The sequence below is a fragment of the Myxine glutinosa genome, chromosome 5 (genome assembly GCF_964187855.1).
Source record: "Myxine glutinosa chromosome 5, kmMyxGlut1.1, whole genome shotgun sequence".
NCBI lineage: Eukaryota > Metazoa > Chordata > Myxini > Myxiniformes > Myxinidae > Myxine > Myxine glutinosa.
Window position 1 is genome coordinate 52,134,804 of NC_136265.1, and position 22,530 is coordinate 52,157,333.

A 22,530-nucleotide genomic window follows, 5' to 3' on the forward strand; every position below is an offset into this window, starting at 1 on the left:
GGGGGAAGTTGGGGGCAGGAGTTGGGGGTGGGGGCAGGAGTTGGGGGTGGGGGCGGGGGGAAGTTGGGGGCAGGAGTTGGGGGTGGGGGCGGGAGGAAGTTGGGGGCAGGATTTGGGGTGGGGGGCGAGGGGGAAGTTGGGGGCAGAAGTTTGGGGTGAGAAGCGGGGGAGGGGGGGTTAGATTAAAATTATAATGTAAAGCTGAGCCCAAAGCAATGTCCACGCGTTTATCAACAGCCAAACGTGCCGCATTGTGGATGGAGAAGCACGTGGACGTGGTGCCGGACATCCATCACGTGGTCCCGGAGACTCGGACATACATCACGTGGTGTCGGACTGCGGACAGAAGCACCTGCACATGGTGCCAGAATCCAGAATCGGTGTGCGGACGGATACACGGTGCTGGATTGCAGACACCCCCCACCAAACCCAACCCCTCCCCAATCCCGGTCCAGGCTCGTCGTCGAGGAATACTGGATTTTGCCGTGGCCATAGCTCTTGGTCCAACGAAGGACCAACACCCAAAACGTCAGCTTTGCTTTACTTCCCGTTGCCATGGCGGTTATGGCGCCTTAACAGTTGATAGAACCTGTCATTCAAGACTCCAACAACTTATTGTTGCCAAGTTCACAGCAACTGGTGCAGAGTGATGGATCCGGTGGACAACACGAAATAAAATGCATTCGATATCTTCTTGAAAGGACCTTTTGAGATTAATCACCTGAAGAAGAACTTTCACTGCGGGTCCCCACGTGCCTCGTCCTGTCATTGGTCAAAGTTCACACAACAGAGGAGGCGGAGCTGCATTGATGACGTAATTCTGTGACGTAACGCCCGACGGCAGCGATCGCTTTGCCATTTGGCCTGTCGCTCTGAAAGCCGTAATGAGGTGATAAATCGTTCTGTAAAGGAGAATGAAATGATCCCCTCGACGGGCACTTCCCGTGTGGTGGGACCAGCTCCGAGATAGATAAGGAGGTCGTTTAGGAAGATCTCCCAAACAAACCCAATTCACTCACTTTTGGGTTCATGAAAGATTCTCAGCGATTCGCATCCAACGTCGTCTTGTTCGCATTTTTATCAAATGGCTGATTTTAGCGACGTCAACAATTTGGGCGGTGTATGGTCGAGGTCCTAATAGGTCCTCCCAGTGTTCGTGCTCCGCCCTTTGACCGTCACCCTTTCCGCACAACCAAGATGGCGTGAGGTGTCTCCGCGTTCGGCAAAGCGACGCTCAGCTCACGTCAACCCGCCACGGACGAAGGAATATCGCCGCGGCTTCGCGCGGCCCTGCCAAACCGTTCGCGCCGCTGGACGGCGCTTCGCTGCGGTCGGGGGGAGGTCGAGGCGCCGACGCTTCGCGCGGGTTCCGCGTGGCTTGAGCTAGGCCGCGGGCGGCACCGCCGCTCGGCTAGTTCCGCGAGCGGCTCGGGCGGCGCCCAGGGCGGACAGTGCGCTCTGCTCGAGGCGCCTCCCCCGGGAGGAGGGTTGGATCGCTTGTCCTCGCTGCCCTTGAGCCCGGGGAACTCGTTCCCATCGCGGCGACGTCTACTATGGCTCATTTAAACGTGAAGGTGGGTTTTGATTTTTGATCCTGTTTTGTTCGGGTGTGTGGATCGTAGTCCAGGAGGGTTGGGTGTGTGGATCATGGTCCATGAGGATCGGGTGTGTCGATCATGGTCCAGGAGGATCGGGTGTGTGGATCATGGTCCAGGAGGATGGGGTGTGTGGATCATGGTCCAGGAGTTTGGGGTGTGTGAATCATGGTCCAGGAGGATGGGGTGTGTGGACCATGGTCCAGGAGGATGGGGTGTGTGGACCATGGTCCAGGAGGATGGGGTGTGTGGACCATGGTCTAGGAGGGTTGGGTGTGTGGATCATGGTCCAGGAGGATCGGGTGTGTGGACCATGGTCCAAGGAGATCGGGGGTGTGGATCATGGTCCAGGAGGATCGGGTGTGTGGATCATGGTCCAGGAGGATGGGGTGTGTGGATCATGGTCCAGGAGGATCGGGTGTGTGGATCATGGTCCAGGAGGATGGGGTGTGTGGATCATGGTCCAGGAGGATGGGGTGTGTGAATCATGGTCCAGGAGGATGGGGTGTGTGGACCATGGTCCAGGAGGATCGGGTGTGTGGATCATGGTCCAGGAGGATCGGGTGTGTGTATCATGGTCCAGGAGGATCGGGTGTGTGGATCGTAGTCAAGGAGGGTGGGGTGTGTGGATCATGGTTCAGGAGGATCGGGTGTGGATCATGGTCCAGGAGGATCGGGTGTGTGGATCGTAGTCCAGGAGGGTGGGGTGTGTGGATCATGGTTCAGGAGGATCGGGTGTGTGGATCATGGTCCAGGAGGATGGGGTGTGTGGATCATGGTCCAGGAGGATGGGGTGTGTGGATAATGGTCCAGGAGTGTTTGGTGTGTGTATCGTAGTCCAGGAGGGTCCTGGTGTGTGGATCCTTGTCCAGGAGGGTCCTGGCATGTGGATCATTGCCCAGGAGGGTGTGGTGTGTGGATCCTTTTCCAGTTGGACAAGGTGTTCGGATTCTAATCCAGGAGAGTCGTGTGCTTGAAAATTTGCAGCTGCGCTACTTTGAGCTTGCTGTCCATTGTAGTCAGCTCAGATTAAAACTGCCACGCAGTCCCACCAAGCATACCCTCCCTCGGACCGGACATTAAGCTGGCCGTCCTCTACGCCTTGTGGATGTGACAGTTCCCACGTGATCTTTCAAAATAATAGTTGCAATAGCACCCATTCTGAATTTACCACGAGGGTCAAGGCAAAGTTGAACAATTCGCCTACCTTGTTCGGACAAGGTGGATGCACGAGAATCGGTGGAGACTCTCTCGTGGGAGATGAAATGGCAAGAACTCTGGATCAGTTTGCCGCACTACACGGGAAGGTTCGTTTGGGAACCGGGGAGATGATTGATCATTGAGCAATTCCAAAAGGTTTGTCTAATCCTCCATGAATAGGGCTCCTCCCTGAGTTGTTTACCTGTGGTGCAGGTTGGTACTTATCATGGTGCGCACAGGGTTTAGGGCCTGTACTTTGACTTTGTGTGAACTAATGTGGAGGTGAGTGGGGTTGTAGTGATTACAGTGTATGTCTTGCATTACTCTGTAAAGGAGGCAGGGATTGGTATGACACATGATGTTTATGATGGTTTGATTGTGACTCACAAAAACCGATTATTATAGTTTGGAAATTCCATGAAATGAAAGCTTCATGAAATGGGGCATGGCTGCTCATCAAGGTAAATCTTATATCCAAACTGAGACCAACAAGTCGTCTTCATCCAGGATTCTCGACTCCTCGCTGTCTCTCTCTCTCTTCCCCTCTCGCTCTCTCTCTTCCCCTCTCGCTCTCTCTCCCCCCCTCTCGCTCTCTCTCTCCCCCCCTCTCGCTCTCTCTCTCTCCCTCTCGCTGTCTCTCTCTCTCTCCCTCTCGCTGTCTCTTTTTCTCTCTCCCTCTCGCTGTCTCTCTCTCCATCTTGCTGTCTCCCCCCCCCCTCTCGCTGTCTCTCCCCTCCTCTCACTGTCTCTCCCCCTCGCTGTCTCTCTCCCCCTCGCTGTCTCTCTCCTCTTCGCTGTCTCTCTCCTCCTCGCTGTCTCTCTCCCCCTCGCTGTCACTCTCCTCCTCGCTGTCTCTCTCCTCCTCGCTGTCTCTCTCCTCCTCGCTGTCTCTCTCCTCCTCGCTGTCTCTCTCCTCCTCGCTGTCTCTCTCCTCCTCGCTGTCTCTCTCCCTCTCGCCGTCTCTCTCCCTCCCTCTCGCTGTCTCTCTCCCTCCCTCTCGCTGTCTCTCTCTCCCCCTCGCTGTATCTCTCTCCCTCTCGCTGTCTCTCTCTCCCTCTCGCTGTCTCTCTCTCCCTCTCGCTGTCTCTCTCTCCCTCTCGCTGTCTCTCTCTCCCTCTCGCTGTCTCTCTCTCCCTCTCGCTGTCTCTCTCCCTTCCTCTCGCTGTCTCTCTCCCTCCCTCTCGCTGTCTCTCTCCCTCCCTCTCGCTGTCTCTCTCCCTCCCTCTCGCTGTCTCTCTCCCTCCCTCTCGCTGTCTCTCTCCCTCCCTCTCGCTGTCTCTCTCCCTCCCTCTCGCTGTCTCTCTCCCTCCCTCTCGCTGTCTCTCTCCCTCCCTCTCGCTGTCTCTCTCCCTCCCTCTCGCTGTCTCTCTCCCTCCCTCTCGCTGTCTCTCTCCCTCCCTCTCGCTGTCTCTCTCCCTCCCTCTCGCTGTCTCTCTCCCTCCCTCTCGCTGTCTCTCTCCCTCCCTCTCGCTGTCTCTCTCCCTCCCTCTCGCTGTCTCTCTCTCTCCCCCTCAGCCTGTCTCTCTCCCCATCTCGCTGTCTCTCTCCCCATCTCGCTGTCTCTCTCCCCATCTCGCTGTCTCTCTCCCCATCTCGCTGTCTCTCTCCCCATCTCGCTGTCTCTCTCCCCATCTCGCTGTCTCTCTCCCCATCTCGCTGTCTCTCTCCCCATCTCGCTGTCTCTCTCCCCATCTCGCTGTCTCTCTCCCCATCTCGCTGTCTCTCTCCCCATCTCGCTGTCTCTCTCCCCCTTCCCGCTGTCTCTCTCCCCCTTCTCGCTGTCTCTCTCCCCCCTCTCGCTGTCTCTCCCCCGTCTCTCCCCCCCTCTCGCTGTCTCTCTCCCCCTCTCGCTGTCTCTCTCCCCCCTCTCGCTGTCTCTCTCCCCCCTCTCGCTGTCTCTCTCCCCCCTCTCGCTGTCTCTCTCCCCCCTCTCGCTGTCTCTCTCCCCCCTCTCGCTGTCTCTCTCCCCCCTCTCGCTGTCTCTCTCCCCCTCTCGCTGTCTCTCTCTCCCTCTCGCTGTCTCTCTCCCCCTCTCGCTGTCTCTCTCCCCCTCACTGTCTCTCTCTCCCTCTCGCTGTCTCTCTCTCTCCCTCTCGCTGTCTCTCTCTCTCCCTCTCGCTGTCTCTCTCCCTCTCGCTGTCTCTCTCTATCCCTCTCGCGTCTCTCTCTCTCTCTCTCTCTCCCTCGCCGTCTCTCTCTCTCTCTCTCTGTCGCCACCTGTCGGTGCGTTGGGTGTAGCGTCATGGCGGCTGTGAGCAACTGCTCGGTGTTTTGGTGAGTCCGTTGTGAGTTTTCCCCCCTCCCCTGCCCCCCCTCCCTCTCCTTTTCCATCCTGTGTGCTTCGGCATTGTGTTTTCATCCGTTCTGCACCCTTGTCTTCGAGAGAGAGGATTGAGAGCGGCCTACTGGCTTTGACGACGCTTTGTAAGCCATTTTTGTGCTTATAATGCACGTTTATTATTTACTTTAGTTCGATTATTTAGGTTTGATACCTTCTTGTCCGATTCGGACAAGGGGGGGGGGGGGGGGGTGGGGATTTCGCTGGTATGGCGAATATACGCTCTCGGTACGAGGTGTTCGAAAATTTAACGCGTAAGCATGCATTCGCATGTGTTCCGCCCGAAGGAGCTCCGGCTGAGGACATTATCCTTGCCGTGGGATTAGTGCTGTTAGCTAGATTCAAAATCCCGTCTCGGAACCGTCTCGATAAATTTTCAATTTTCATAACGGGATCTCGGATCGGCTCGGTTCCCGGCAAAATATAAAAAAAATAAAAAAATAAAAATAAATAATAAGGCTTCAAAAATAATGGAATTTCATTACAATATACAAACAACAATGAAAAAAATTCATTTCTGATGTTGAGTACTTAAATTCCGACTTAGCTTCCATTTACCGGGATGAAATAAAATACACCGCCTACATGCAGATGATCGGCCACCGATGGGACCGGGTTATCTCATTACAGTTTGTATTGTCGTGTAATTTCTTGCTCGGAATTTCAGAGAGAGGGAGAAAATGTTTCTGCCCAGGCATATTCGAGTCCCGGTTGGAGTTTCATTATCATTTTGTGAGTTGTGATCGCCAAGGGGCTCGCTCCCCCCCCCCGTTCCCCTCCCCTCCTCCGCCCGGCAATGCCGGGTACTTCTGCGAGTAAATTATAAAGCAGGCGGTGTAGTGATCACCCCCCCCCCCCTCCTTATTTTGACTCTGTGACTAAAGTAAACGTAATCAACTTATCAGGCCTAAAGTGGAGATAAGATAACCAAAATACTTTCACATTCAAACCGTCACACCAAACCCCGAGGGATTCTTACAATTTATAGATTTAGCGTTGCAATTAAACATAAACGTTCATCAAAAACTCATTTCATAAAACTACATAATGTATTGTACTTGTATTAATACATTGTGTGTAGAATAATCCGTTATAAACGTGTTTTTAATCTAAATAAACATCGTCCCTCCATTCACGGGGCTCGAGCGAGTCCCTCGATATTAATGTGCAAAAGACCATAGCAACCACATTCCGTAACTCGTCTCCAAGGACGGACACGTGACCGCAGCGTAAAGCGGAGCGAGGCGGAGTGATACAGCGGAAGGATTCAACGGTTTAAATGAAGCCGCGATGCGGCGGATTTTCATTGTGACCTTCATCCTGATTTCGTTACCTGCGCCACCAAAGGTCGATGGAGGTTATGTTTTCACTCCTGTCTGTTTGTCCGTTTGTTTGTGAACACAATATCTCAAAAAGTTGTGGACGGATTCGGACGAAATTTTGTGGAGATGCAGCGTGTGTGACAAGGACGACATGATTAGATGTTGGTGAAGATCCGGATTCGGAATTCGGATTCGTTTGCAGTGCATTGTTTGTTGACGAGGGGAAAATCCTGGAACAGTGAGTTTACTTTATCTATCATCGTTTGTGTCAGTTCAGCTGCACTTGCGAAAAATGATGCTTGTGCAGAAGCAGAGTAATGAAAGCAAGGCTCAATAAATGCCTCTATTATGGAAAATATCTGCAAGAAGTTGGAATTTTAACCGGGATTTTTTTACCGAGAAATTGCGTCAATCAATTTATCTCGGGACCGTCTCGAAAGCCGAAACCGCCGGGATTTCGTCCCGGTCTCGGCTCGGTTGACAGCCCTACGTGGGATCCATCATAGGAGACGGTAATGTTCGTGCGGCATCACGAATGAACCAGAAATTTGTTGTCTTCGTGTCAGAAGAAAAACTCGTTCATGACGTCGTTAGTACCGGTCTAACCATAAAAGGGGGTCATTATATTACGGTATCCCCTATGGATACGCCAGCTACCAAGATAACAATATCCAACGTTCCACCGTTTATGCCAGGCGAGAAACTCCTATCCGTTCTGTCTCGTTATGGTAAAATTGTTTCCCGAATCTCAATGATTCCGCTCGGGTGTCGCAGCGATCGTGTTAAACACGTAATGAGCTTTAGGAGGCAGGTGTACATGATTCTCCCGGATCGCGGAGCCGATACAGGTTTAATTGTGGAGACTTGCTTTGCTTTAATTGTGGAGAATTCGGACACGTTAAAAGATTCTGTCCTAGGGCCTCTTGTCCGAAGTGTGGTGAACCGGGACATAACGAAAGGGTTTGTAAAAAGGCCAATCCCTCCACCGCGCCTTCTGACACCCCGACCATGCTCGCTGACACCCGGACCGTATCTCCTGTTACCCCTACCGTACCTTCCGTCACCCGGACCGTATCTCCTGTCACCCCTACCATACTTTCTGACCCCCCGACCGTACTCTTTGACCCCCCGACCGTACCCTCTGACACCCCGACCGTACCTTCTGACACCCCGACCGTACCTTCTGACACCCCGACCGTACCTTCTGACACCCCGACCGTACCTTCTGACACCCCGACCGTACCTTCTGACACCCCGACCGTACCTTCTGACACCCCGACCGTACCTTCTGACACCCCGACCGTACCTTCTGACACCCCGACCGTACCTTCTGACACCCCGACCGTACCTTCTGACACCCCGACCGTACCTTCTGACACCCCGACCGTACCTTCTGACACCCCGACCGTACCTTCTGACACCCCGGCCGTACCTTCTGACACCCCGACCGTACCTTCTGACACCCCGACCGTACCTTCTGACACCCCGACCGTACCTTCTGACACCCCGACCGTACTTTCTGACCCCCCGACCGTACTCTTTGACCCCCCGACCGTACTCTTTGACCCCCCGACCGTACCCTCTGACACCCCGACCGTACCTTCTGACACCCCGACCGTACCTTCTGACACCCCGACTGAGTCGTCTGTCACACCGGTGCTTTCCGATTCCAATGTGATGACACCCACCGATGTGACTGACACAACTAGCATTGCCCCCTTTCCCGAACCCATGAACGAAGAATCCATAGTGTATTCTAAAAAGCGAAGAGCACCAGCGCCAAGCAATTTCGCTGGTGCTGCAAAGAAGGCGGTCATGGGCGGCACCATTTCCGGTGCACATGTGTCCGAGTGTCCCTCTGACATTCCCTCACTAACTGAGTACATGAATACTGTTGTCAATGACACCAGCGAGTCTCATTATGTAAATGAGCCGAAAAATAAAATTTGTACCTCTCACCTGGAAGTTTCCGAGTGCGAAACCTCCAGTGAAAGTATTACCATTTCCGAGCTGGGAAATGTTTTTCCGCTTGCCCTCCCTTTAAATACCGAGCAGACTAAGGATTCAATAAACGTTCCCACTGTACAAACGGGGCCGGTAAATCTGAGTTTGCTGGGATCTCAAACCCAAGCTCTGACCCCAGATACAAATATCCACCAAAGTGTTAACGAGTGCTCTCGGGAACACCTTGGGAAACTTGTGAAGGTGCCTCCAGACAAGACCGCGGGGGCAGCGGGTAATACCCCAGATCCTGACGACATGTTATCTGACGTGTCTGAGTCCGAAGATGACATTGAGACAACCGCGCTGTCACAAGCGATGACAGGTCACTCGCAGGTATCCCCTCAACTCATTCTTACCTTCCTTAACGAAACGTATCGTCACCGCAACATTGTCATTAAAGACTATTTCCCTGACTTGGCTGCATTCATTTGCACCGCAAAGTCAATAATCGAAGCGCGTGAGGATTTTGACCTGATGAAATCTCAATTCCACAGGTTAAGAAAGTTTGTTACCCGAGCAGGTACGGAGTGTTCCCAAGCACAGGGCGATTTCATTACCACGGAATGAAAAACATTTCCTTTGCGACCTTAAACATGAATGGTGGGGGTGCAAGTCACCTCCGTCAGGCCCAAGTCAAAAACTTGTTTGACCGTAAAAAGGCAAATGTTCTTTTACTACAAGAGACCCACATCACACCTAACGTGGAACATGACTGGTGCCAAACTTTCAAAGGGCAATGCTATTTTAGCAATCTGTCAGCCTCATCTGCTGGGGTTGGGTTTTTTCTAAAGCCAGGTCTAGCTTTTGAGTCTTGTCATTTTCAGGAAGTCATAAAAGGCCGGCTTATTTCCCTTCAGCTTGCACATCAAAACTTCCGCTGTACCATTTTCAATGTGTACGCACCTAGTGAGAGCAGGGACCGAAAGGCCTTCTTCACCTCCATGGTAAACCACCTGAAATCAGTTGATCTCGACCAATGTGTGTGCATTGGTGGTGACTTTAATTGCACCTTTGACCCTTCGAAGGATAGAAACTCTGCAGAACCCCACCCCGAGTCCCATGCGGACCTATCCCGTTTCTTTAAGACGGCCGGTCTACTGGATGTTTGGCGATTGCATCACCCCAACATAGTCCAGTTTACCTGGTGTCGATGTGCCAATGGCCGGGTGTCTTCGGCAAGACTCGACCGCTGGTACATTAATGTACCCTTTAGGAACGTCGCGGCCTCTTCAGGTTGTTTTCCGTCATTGTTTTCAGACCACCATATGGTAACCTTAGATCTTTCTTTTCCTCGACCCACATGCAGAAATAGTTACTGGAAGTTTAACGTTAAACTTTTAGAAGATAGTTTATTTACAGACTCCTTTCGTGATTTCTGGGCTGAAATGAGTACTAAAAAATCTTCTTTCTCCTCAATTAGTCTCTGGTGGGATAACCTAAAGGCCCAAATTCGAGTATTTTGTCAACAATTTAATTCGCTCTGTACCAATGTGAAACATATCACGATGGCTTGCTTGGAAGCAGACATCTTAAGGTTAGAGAGCAAGTTGGCCAATGAGAGCAACCCAGTGAACTATCGGTTGCTACTCGAGAAGAAGGCCCAATTAAGGGATTTGATCCATGAAAAAGCAGCGGGCACACTAGTTCGACTAAGAATACAGAATATAAAGGTTTCAGATACCCCAACTAAGGCTTTCTTTTACCTAGAAACTGTAGAGAAACCAGCACGACTTATATCTTCGGTTTTGGACCCAGGGGGGAACATCCTAACAAATCCGAGTGATATAAGATTAAATGTAATCGATTTCTTTTCTGAACTTTTCAAGGCCAAAACAGTTTCTCACGAAATGATGAATGTTTTGACCTCTCATCTTCCTTCTGTGGCTGAGGCCCAACGTCTGGAACTGGATGCTCCAATTACCCTTCCAGAGCTAACCGGTGCACTTGCTGAGATGGAGTCGGGAAAAGCCCCGGGCATCGATGGCCTACCGGCCGAATTTCTTTCGGCATTCTGGGACATTTTGGGCCCAGAGCTGCTCAATGTTCTGGATGCATCTCTTTTATCCAGAGAATTACCGCTCAGTTTTAGAAGAGCAGTACTCTGCCTGCTACCCAAGACTGGCGATCTCCGACACCTGTCAAACTGGCGTCCGATCTCTTTGTTGTGCACGGATTACAAACTGTTTTCCAAGGTCCTTGCGAACCGGTTGAAGACAGTTATTGGGGACCTGGTGTCACCTGATCAAAGTTGCGGCATCCCTGGCAGATCCATCTATGACAACATATTCCAAGTCAGAGATTTGTTAACTGGTAAATGTGTCAAAGAGGATTTTGGATTGGTGTTTCTTGACCTTGTAAAGGCCTTTGATAGCATTGATCATGAGTTTTTGTGTCATGTGTTACAAGCTTGCGGGCTTGGCACTAATTTTAGAGCCTACATAGCTTTGTTATACGCAAACATCTCCAGCTTGATCAAAGTTAACAACGAATTTTGCCCACCCATAAAGGTTCAGAGAGGGGTAAGGCAAGGTTGTCCTCTTTCAGGTCTATTATTTGCCCTCGCCTTGGAGCCCCTCTTAATCGCCCTCAGAAAGGATATCCCTGGACTTGTCCTTTCTCCAGGACACCCACCTTTGACCCTGTCAGCTTATGCCGACGACCTTTGTGTCATTGTAAAAAGAAAATGCGACAGTGACGCCATGGCAAAGTGTTTGTCGGACTTCAACCTTGCCTCATCATTAAGGTGTAATTGGGGGAAAAGCAAGGCTCTGTGGATCCCCTTTCCAAAAAATGACTTACCTATGCCACCGTTATTACCACCACCTCCCCTTCCTGCAGAGCTAGTGTGGGCAAACGATGGCATCAAGTATTTGGGCATCTTCCTTGGTCCTCCTCAGTATGCCCAGAACAATTGGGACAGGATCATTGACCAGGTAGATGGGCGTTTGAGCCGATGGAAAAGAGCTCTACCCCACCTTTCCTATAAGGGTCGCGCGCTAGTTGTCAACAACCTCGTCACTACCCTTTTGTGGCACCGGTTCATCTGCCTGCAACCACTGGAGGTTTTGCTCCAAGCTATCCAGAGGAAACTGGTGGATTTTTTTTTGGGGAGGCTACCACTGGCTTCGACCCAGCGCCATATGTTGTCCCTTGGCCGAGGGTGGTCATGGCCTAGTCGATGTGAAATGCCGCCTGTTGGCCTTCCGGCTCCGCTCCATCCAACGCTTGCTTTATGCAGAACACCTACCAGGAAAGCCCTTAGCCTGCTCCATTCTTCAACGAGCTGGGAGGCTCGGATACGGACAGGAACTTTTCCTGACCAACCTTCAACACGTCGATACATCTCTGCTCCCAGTCTTTTATCAGAGCCTCTTGAATGCCTGGCAGGGCGTTTCGATAAGTCGCCAAACAGACTCGTATGGCACTAACATGTATGCACACGAGCCTTTATTTTTCAACCCACTTTTCCCCGATATCCCGAGGAGTCGCGACTTCTGCCAGCATTTTATAGTGGCCAACATCCTGAAAGTGTGTCATCTCCGGCACGACTCTGGACAGGGATGGAAGCCTGCGAACGAGCTGGCGGACCTAACAGGTGTTTGGTCCAGGAGGCAAATCGGGAACATACTAAGAGCGGTGATCCGAAGGGGCCACCAGCTAGGCCTACATTGGACGCAGGACGCAGAGGTTGAGCCCACAGTCCCAAAATTAGGTGTCGCTTTTACCCCAAACGAGCTGCCCCCCATGAGCGCAGGGTCACCCCCCTTCCATGCTATGAGCAGCAAGAGTATTTATAGGTCTTGTGTAAAACTTCTTCTTGGGGACCCACCTCTAGCTGGGGTTACCCGGTGGAAAGGACTCTTGCCTCCCGGTCCTCCCTCTGAGCCTTTATGGGATACAATGTATGCTGGACTTATTTCTAAAAGAACAGGTGACCTTCAGTGGCGTTTGGCCCACTGGATTGTTCCTTCCAATGCTGTCATTCGTTTTTTTTCCCCCATTTCCGGCTGTTGCCCCTTTTGCCCGGTGAGGGAAGATTTGTTTCATGCTTTCATTAATTGTGAAAGACTTTCTCCTTTGTTTCATTGGTTAAATTTTATTTCCCATAGATTGCAGGTTACCTTTTCTTTGAAAGCTTACATCTTTGGCTTTCCTCCCAAAAAGGGAACCACATCTATTGTATTCGGGTTCCTAACCGCTACCGCTAAACTGGCCGTATACCTGTCGCGGAAGGCGAAGCTGGGCGGCAGACCCATGCAGGAATGCAGTATTATGGTGTTTTTTAGTTCGTTGGTGTCAGCAAGGCTCAAGCTTGAATTTGGCTGTGTCCAAACTGCAAACGACCTTGCAAATTTTGTTGCGACCTGGTGTGTTGGAGGGATTTGTGAGGTCCAAGATCACAAATTGTTAATTTCTGTATAATACAGTGCGGGTGTTTCTTATACACTGTTCCATGCTTCTCCTTGCCGGCGTTTTTCTCCCCCTGGTCTTGACCTACTCTTTCTTTCTTAAGTCTCTCCTCAGGGTTGCAGATGCGATTGTAAATTTGTGCATATAAAATTATGCCTAGTTTAGAAATTATGCCTAGATTTTCTCCTCGTGTTTTTTTTGGTATTTGCACCTTTTCTGTCGCTTGGTTTGCAGTGCACCGATTGTTTTTTCCTTCCGGGATTGCTATGATTTTACTGATTTTCCTGGATGAATTGCTTTTGGTGGTACTCTTGTTTTATACTTTTATAATAAAAAGAGTTTAAAAGTCAAAGTCTCTCTCTCTCTCTCTCTCTCGCCGTCTCTATCTCTCTATCTCTCTATCTCTCTATCTCCCTATCTCCCTATCTCCCTATCTCCTCCTCTCTCCCTATCCATATCACTCACTCTCTTTATCCATATTTTTCTTGCTCTCTATCCATATCGCTCTCAATCTCTTCCATATCTTCCTTGCTCTCTTTTTTTTAATACAAAGTCGAGGCTTGTGGAAGAGCAAGAATACAGATGAAAAGGAACATAGTGGAAAGGTGAGAAACATACCAAGAGGAGGGTATAGGGACACTTGGAGGAGATTGGACCTGCGAAAGAATGAGGTCAGAGGGACAGGGGGGAGGACACCAGGTGAATAAGTTGGACACAAGCTCAAACACAACCAGAAGAGGAAGGAATAAAACGGATTGAAACAAAAAGTGGAACAATAAAACAAAACTTAGGGTGATGAAGGAGCAGGAGGAAATTCAGATAATCGAGACAGGAGGGGGTCGTCTTCGGGATGTTGAACGAGGGTAGACAAGATCATGAGTGTGTGGGCGATCACCTGTGGTTAGGTGAACAGGCAGATTGAACCCCCTGATGGGAATAATGGGATTGAACAAACTGAGGAAGTTGGTTCCACAAGTGAGAGGAAAATAAATAAATAGAGGAATGAACGGGTGCAGGTGAACAGTGTGCCTGGATTTTGGGAGTTTGCCCAGAAGTGGGTTACTGGCAGACCCCCGGCAGTCTACAGAAGCTTGGATGGCGAAGTACCGGGCAGGCAGAGGGCGGACGTATAAAGGTGCGGTCAGAAAGAAGAGGTAGAGGGGGAAGGCCAGAAAGGAGGTGGTAGAAGACTGAAAGGTCACTCTACCCTGAACATGCTGCTTCTGAAAGTTCACGTTTACGAAGAAAAGACTTTGTACATCGAAGGGTTCCCAGAGGGAGACTATGGTTTGCCCAAGAAAGATCATGGCTGATGGCGAAGCCTAAAGTATTATGTGGCTGAACCTCTTCAGGCGATTTGTTGCGGAGGTAGAAGCGAACCGCCGGACTGTCCTTTATGAGAGACATTGTGAGCATTTGGGTTTTGTCGGGGTGGAAAGACATATTCCAAGTATTCGATCAGTTTCTGGTTCCATTAAGGTCTGCAGAGAAGGAAGAGGCTGCCGCCTTCTTATCAGAAGATTGTGAGGAGCTATGGCAGGGAGTGGAGTCTAAAGAAAAGAGATTAGCAGAAACTTCCCGAGAATTGGAGTGATTGTTGATAAAGATTAGGAACAGGATGGAGTCCAAAACACTGCTTTTGTGCACTCCAGCCTCAAGAGGGAGAGAACATGAGAGGAACCTGTCAGAGCTTCATGCGAGTTACTAGAGTAGAGGAAGTCAGTAAGGCAAATATGCAGGTGGCAATGGATGCCATATGCAGATAGTTTGGAGAGGAAAGGAGGATGCTTGACTGTATGAAAATCATGAGATATGTCTGGAGTGGACAGCCCTGGTCTCATGTCTGATATTGAGGATCGCCATCTATCCATTGTTGGAAGACCAGAAGCAGCATGTCCAGGGTAGGGTGACTGGGTCTTAATCCGAACTGATGGTCTGAGATCAGGCCGTTGGAGGAAAGGAAGTCTCTCTCTTTCACTCCGTCATTGTTGCTGTATTTTTGTCTTTGTCTTTGCCTCACTCTGTCTCTCTTGTTCTCTCCCTTCCTCTCCCCTCCCTCTCTCCCGTCCTCCCTCTCTCCCAACCCCTCTCCCTGTCTCTCCCCGTCTTTCCCCCGCTCTCTCTCTCTCCCGTCCTCTCTCTCTCTCTCCCGTCCCCTCTCTCTCTCTCTCTCTCTCTCTCCCGTTCTCTCTCTCTCTCCCGTTCTCTCTCTCTCCCATCCTCTCTCTCTCTCTCCCGTCCTCTCTCTCTCTCCCGTCCTCTCTCTCTCTCCCGTCCTCTCTCTCTCTCCCGTCCTCTCTCTCTCTCCCGTCCTCTCTCTCTCTCCCGTCCTCTCTCTCTCTCTCCCGTCCTCTCTCTCTCTCTCCCGTCCTCTCTCTCTCTCTCTCCCGTCCTCTCTCTCTCCCGTCCTCTCTCTCTCCCGTCCTCTCTCTCTCCCGTCCTCTCTCTCTCCCGTCCTCTCTCTCTCTCCCGTCCTCTCTCTCTCCCTCTCCCCCAACCTCTCCCCCAACCTCTCCCCCAACCTCTCCCCCAACCTCTCCCCCAACCTCTCTCCCAACCTCTCTCCCAACCTCTCCCCCAACCTCTCCCCCAACCTCTCCCCCAACCTCTCCCCCAACCTCTCCCCCAACCCCTCTCCCAACCCCTCTCCCAACCCCTCTCCCAACCCCTCTCCCAACCCCTCTCCCAACCCCTCTCCCAACCCTCTCCCTCTTTCTCCCAACTCCTCTCCCTCTTTCTCCCAACCCCTCTCCCTCTTTCTCCCAACCCCTCTCCCTCTTTCTCCCAACCCCTCTCCCTCTTTCTCCCAACCCTCTCCCTCTTTCTCCCAACCCCTCTCCCTCTTTCTCCCAACCCCTCTCCCTCTTTCTCCCAACCCCTCTCCCTCTTTCTCCCAACCCCTCTCCCTCTTTCTCCCAACTCTCTCCCTCTTTCTCCCAACCCCTCTCCCTCTTTCTCCCAACCCCTCTCCCTCTTTCTCCCAACCCCTCTCCCTCTTTCTCCCAACCCCTCTCCCTCTTTCTCCCAACCCCTCTCTCCCGTCCTCTCTCTCTCTCTCTCCCCCGTCCTCTCTCTCTCTCTCCCGTCCTCTCTCTCTCTCTCCCGTCCTCTCTCTCTCTCTCCCGTCCTCTCTCTCTCTCTCCCGTCCTCTCTCTCTCTCTCCCGTCCTCTCTCTCTCTCTCCCGTCCTCGCTCTCTCGCTCTCTCGCTCTCTCGCTCTCTCGCTCTCTCGCTCTCTCGCTCTCTCGCTCTCTCTCTTCCTCGCTCTCTCTCTTCCTCGCTCTCTTGCTCGCTCTCTTGCTGTCTGTTTCTCTCTCTGATTGTGTTTCTTGTGAAGGGTGTTGTCACGTGATGTGCAGGTTGTGACAATGAGTATTGTTTTTGGTACTCCACCATTACATTTGATGCTGATGAGTTGAAACCCTTATCTGTGGTACACTTTGTGCTTTCTTACCATTTTATATGGCTTCGTCAAGGATTATTTGGTGACACTGAGAATGGTTATCAGCTCAATGAGTTGTACAAAATGAATCGTCCAAACAAATGGCATTCACACCGACACGCCCGTTTGGCTGCTTTGAGTCGTGCCGAGGAGCACCAAAGAAACATTTTGTGAGCTGATTCTTGTGAAATGAGTATTGCGTGGAATAATGTCCATTTACCCTTGAAGCTTGTTTTTGTAGCAAGCTCGAATGCACTTAAACCTGTCCCAGGTTTTGTATGTGGAGCTGAACGGGGTCCTGGTTTTGTGCCAATGAAAAAAAGGGTGAGGCCACAGTGGAACTCAACATTGTGCCCATTATATGTGAAATATTCACCACGGAACATCCTATGTTGCAACAACGAAGACGGCCACTTCCGTGACTTGTGTTTATCTTATTCTTTTTGTTTTTTCCTCACTTAAAATGAGCTCTTTTCCAGCTCTCCTTAAACAATTATCAATATTTTTGATCCCTCTGTTGCGAAACATTTGTTGCTGGTGCGCCATAGCTTTCGATACCGATCTAGCATTTCTTTCCAAAGGACACCATTGAACGGCCAAAACAAGGCAGCCCATAAGGGAGTGATTACAGGAAGTGGTGATGAAATGACCACTCCGTATTCGAGTTCTGGAGCTACTCCTATTGGCCATGCTGTGCAAGGAACGCTTGAACTGAGGTCTCACCAAGCGTGCGCTCTTTCCACCTCGGTGTCCGTATTTTGTGTCTGGTGCTGAAGGTAGAACTACTGTTTGGGAGATATTTTTTCAGATGTTCAAATCTATTGTACATAGCTCACCGCGATTCATTCTTATTCAAACGCAGGCATTGGGAGATGCCGAAACCGGCATACTCTAAACTCTAAAGGAAACGTTCACCTGCTTCAACCAACATTAGCTTCTTGTCGGCTGTGTGGCGCTATATTATCAGAGTTACGCTCACGTGTTGCAGGATAAATGCTCGTTAAGATTGTGGGAGTGACACGTCGAAGGTTGGGTATTTTCGGTATGATAACTGTATAGAACCACCTTTAGAGGCCATTTTTCCCCGCAGAGCAGGTGTTGGCCTTTTTTGGGCACAGTGGTCCCCTTTTTTGAAGCAATGTTTTATGGCCGGATGCTCTTCCTGCCGCCAACCCTGTTAGTCGCCTCTTGTGATACACAGGGAATTACCAGTGAACTCAATTTGCTGACCTCGGAAGGATGACATGCTGAGTCAACTCCCCTGGCGTTAATTCAGCGATCGACCGGGATTCAAACCCAGGATCCTAGGATCCCAAGCCACACCCTTTCTGCGAAGCCAACACCAGGCTAGGTATGATAACTGTATGAAAAGGGCAAAAGAGATAACGTTTCTAATGAGTTTTCAGAACGGCTAAATGATCTGCACAGTTTAGGGCATCGGGGCACCATCAAAGTGGTACCACTGGAAGCGGTTTTAAGCAACGGAAACAGTGTTGCACAAGGAACCGCCGCATGCATATCGGCCCTCTGATGAGCCGAAATCGATCGGCCCACTGGCTTCTTCCCATGTTGGAGAGTCTTTGGTCCCGACTGATTTTGGGACCCCTTTGGGGTCGCTATGTACACTACATGGCTAAAAGTATGCGGACACCCCTTCCAATTGGTGGATTTGGCTGTTTCAGCCACACCCATTGCTGACAGGTATATATAATCAAGCACACAGCCATGCAATCTCCATAGACAAACATTGGCAGTAGAATGGGCCGTACTGAAGAGCTCAGCGACTTTCAATGTGGCATCGTCATAGGATGCCACCTTTCTGATGTCAGTTCATCAAATTTCTGCCCTGCTAGAGCTGCCCCGGTCAACTGTATGTGCTGTTATTGTGAAGTGGAAACGTCTTGGAGCAACAACAGCTCAGCCGCAAAGTGGTAGGCCACACAAGCTCACAGAACGGGACCGCCGAGTGCTGAAGCACGTAGCGTGTAGAATGGTTGCAACAACACTACCGAGTTCCGAACTGCCTCTGGAAGCAACGTCAGCACAACAACTGTTCGTCCGGAGCTTCATGAAATGGGTTTCCATGGCTGAGCAGCCGCACACAAGCCTAAGATCACCATGCGCAATGCCAAGCGTTTGCTGGAGTTGTGTAAAGCTCGCCGCCATTGGACTCTGGAGCAGTGTAAGCGTGTTCTCTGGAGTGATGAATTTCGCTTCACCATCTTCACCATCTCTGGGAAATCTTAACGCGACAGCATACAATGACATTCTGGACGATTGTGTGCTTCAAACTTTGTGGCAACAGTTTGGGGAAGGCCCTTTCCTGTTTAAACATGACAGTGCCCCTGTCATGGGGGTTTAAACATGACACAGTTGACAGTTGTCTGTTTAAACATGACATGACAGGCACCAAGCGAAGTCCATACAGAAATGTTTTTTTGAGATCGGTATGGAAGAACTTGACTGGCCTGCACAGAGCTCTGACCCCAACCACATCGAACACCTTTGGGATGAATTGGAACGCCGACTGCGAGCCAGGCCTAGTCACCCAACAACAGTGCCTGACCTCACCAAGCTCTTGTGGCTGAATGGAAGCAAATCCCCGCAGCAATGTTCCAACATCTAGTGGAAAGACTTCCCAGAAGAGTGGAGGCTGTTATAGCAGCAAAGAGGGGACCAACTCTATATTAATGCCCATGATTTTGCAATGAGATGTTCGACGAGCACATATGGGTGTGATGTTCGGGTGTCCACAGACTTTTGGCCATGTAGTGTATCTCCTGGAGCATGATGCAATCCCTTTTGTTTTTCAACACCGCTCCTTTCCTATGCTATCTCCAGGCATTGCAAAACGTCATCGGTGCCCGGCAATAATGCACGCTGAAAGGGAGTACTCAGTTCTCACTCTGGTTGTTTTCTTTCTTGTTGTACACCGCACCTTTCCTATGCCATCTCCAGGCATTGCAAATCGTCATTGCTGGGCACCGAAGGGGGCTCGGCAGTGACGCACGCTGAAAGGGAGTACTCAGTTTTCACTCTGGTTGTTTGTTACTTGCCGGAAAAATTTTTCCGGCAAGTATGTTGATCTGTTCGTTTGTCTGTCTGTCTGTTTGTCTGTTTGTAGCACTGCGTCTACACCGTTGCACGGAGAATCGCCAAACTTTGCACACATATTCGTCTTGCCCTGGAATAGACTGTGCCCAATTTATGACGTCATCGGTCACGTGTTTCGGCCGCCATCTTGGAAAAACCGAAAAAATTTGCACTGCTATATCTCCGAAAGTACTGAACAGAAAAAATTGAGACATGGCTCATTGTAAAGAACTCTCCTTGGGGAATAAAATATGTTAATGATGACGTCATATGTCACGTGGTCGGCCGCCATCTTCGAAAAACGGCAAAACGTTTCGTCACTATATCTCCAAAAGTGCTGAACAGAAAAAATTGAGACATGGCTCATTGTAAAGAACTCCCCATGTGGAATAAAATATGTTAATGATGACGTCATCAGTCACGAGGTTCGGCCGCCATCTTGGAAAAACCGAAAAAAATTGCACCGCTATATCTCCGAATGTACTGAACAGAAAAAATTGAGACATGGCTCATTGTAAAGAACTCTCCATGAGGAATAAAATGTGTTAATGATGACGTCATCAGTCACGTGGTCGGCCGCCATCTTGGAAAAACAGCAAAACTTTGCACCACTATATCTCCAAAAGTGCTGAACAGAAAAAATTGAGACATGGCTCATTGTAAAGAACTCCATGGGGAATAAAATATGTTAGTGATGACGTCATCGGTCACGTGGTTCGGCCGCCATCTTGGAAAAACCGAAAAATTTTGCACCTCCATATCTCTGAAAGTGCTGAATCGAAAAAATAGAGACATGGCTCATTGTAAAGAACACTCCATGGGGAATAAAATATGTTAATGATGACGTCATCGGTCATGTGGTTCGGCCGCCATATTTGTCCTAAATGGCCGATAAAAAGTACATTCCGGCAAGTCCTCGGTCTCTGACCGATTTTTCATTTGTTTGTTTGTTTGTTTTCTTTCTTGTTTGTTTTCTTTCTTGTTTGTTTGTCCGGACGATATCTCAGCCATCCTTTGAGCTAGGAAGCTGAAATTTCGGCACAGTAGTGAGCAAGTCCTTTGTCAAAAACGTTATTTTTTGTTTTTTGAATAATCAATTAATTGAGGAGTTATTTAATTATTAGCGATTAATTAAGTACTTATTTAATTGATCAAATTTCCTTTCTCTTCTGACCATTAACTCAGGCACCTTTTGAGTTAGGAAGCTGTTATTTGGACATGCCAATGACCAGGTGATTTGGCTGCAAAGGCTATTTTTGATTTCTTAATTAATCAATTAATCAATAAATCGATTAATTATTTAATTATTCGATTAATGACGACATTTTTTTATTTATTTAAAAGTTACAGATTCTGATGAAATGGTGGTTTGTGTTCTCTGACCGAATTGATTAATAATTTAATTTTTTATGATTATTATTTATTTATTTTAATTATTAATCATTTATTTATTTTCTTTCTCATTTGGCCAATATCTCAGGCACCTTTTGAGCTCGGAAGCTAATATACTCAGAGGCAAAAGTTATTGTGACATGGAATTTTTTCATTGGTAATCTTGTGAATGAATTTTTGGATTTGAACCAGAGAAAGAGTGTGTTAAAATGGTCGAAGAAACGCAACCAAGCAGTTGTTGTTCGAATTGCACGAAATTTGCAAGAAGCATGACATATTCGAGAAAAATGGCCAGCAATGTTCACTTTAAAAGGCCAGACAACCAGACGCTTATCATTTCCACTCAATGCAGTCTTAAGAAGTGCAGAAGTCAGAAAAACACCTCTATTCATCGTTCTGGAACAAGTTCGACATGCCACGCCTCGGGGAAAATGACAGATGGAGAGCTATCGGTATGCTTCAGTCTGGTACCTCGCAGCGTGATGTTGCTCGTCGATTCAACGTCCATGGAAACACCATTTGGCAGAGCTTCACCGAGCTTGACGGTAGGACACGTGTCTACAGGTGCACAGGTGAACGTTACATCAGGCCATGTGTTCTGGAAGGGGATCGTTTTGGAGGTGGGGGCGTTATGATCTGGGGTGGGATAACAGCTGCAGCAAGAACGCCAATGATTGTGATTGAGGGGAACTTGAATGCTGTGAGGTACCGAGACGAGATTTTGCAAATGGCCGCTTTACCGTTTTTGCAACAGAACGGCCCTAGAGTGACGTTTCAACACGATAATGCCAGACCACACGTTGCTTGAGTTGTACAGCAGTATCTTAATAAGAACAATGTTAATGTGTTACCCTGGCCTGCAAGATCCCCTGATTTGTCACCCATTGAACACGTCTGGGATGAAATGGAGCGACGTTTACGACGTCATCCGAATCCTCCAAAAACGCTGCAGGAACTCCACCAAATCCTTCCTCGGATATGGAATGATCTTCCCAAGGACTTTCATCGACGTTTAGTGGCCTCAATGAGGCGAAGGTGCCAGGCCTGCATCAATGCACAAGGCGGACACACTCGCTACTGACTGTGTGAACTTGCTTGTGAACCCCCTCTTGTGTTGTGGCTCATTTGCATATGCCAGGTGTACTGTTCTTATGGACTGTTGATCGTTACCATACCTTGAAACATTTGTCTTTCCATGTAATAACATTTCATTCGCGGCAGTAAAAGTTTAACACTGATTCTGTTTGTTGTTTGTGTGTCACAATAACTTTTGCCTTTGAGTATATTTGGACATGAGTGACCAAGTGATGTCGCTATCAAGGATATTTTTGATTTATTAATTAATCAATTAATTGATTAATTATTTAATTATTCGATGAAGTACTAAAAAAAATTTTTTTTTTTTTCAGTTGCAGATTCTGATGAAATGGTGGTGGTTTATGTGTTCTGTGACCGAATTGATTAATAATTTAATTTTTTAATGATTATTATTTCGTTATTTTCATTATTAATCATTTATTTATTTTCTCTCTCATTTGGCCAATATCTCAGGCACCTTTTGAGCTGGGAAGCTAATATTTGGACATGACAGTGACCAAGTGATGTGGCTATCAAGGATATTTTTGATTTATTGATTAATCATTTAATCGATTAATTATTTATTGATTAATTGATTAATTATTGATTAATCAATTAATTATTTATTTTTTTATTAATGACTTATTTAATTAAATTC

The 22,530-nt window shown here is 49.1% G+C and overlaps 1 protein-coding gene across 2 annotated transcripts in view; it reads left to right on the forward strand.

Annotated features, from left to right (window-relative positions):
• The first annotated feature begins 858 nt into the window (after window positions 1-858).
• LOC137427532 (serine/threonine-protein kinase 25) overlaps window positions 859-22,530 on the forward strand; it is an 81,071-nt gene continuing 59,399 nt past the window's right edge. The window contains exon 1 of one of the 2 annotated variants that reach the window (XM_068117099.2): window positions 859-1,574. In XM_068117099.2, coding sequence (XP_067973200.1) covers window positions 1,554-1,574 — 21 coding nt within the window. In that variant the 5' untranslated portion in view covers window positions 859-1,553. The remainder of the gene's footprint in view (window positions 1,575-22,530) is intronic. The other variant, XM_068117098.2, reaches the window with a different exon arrangement.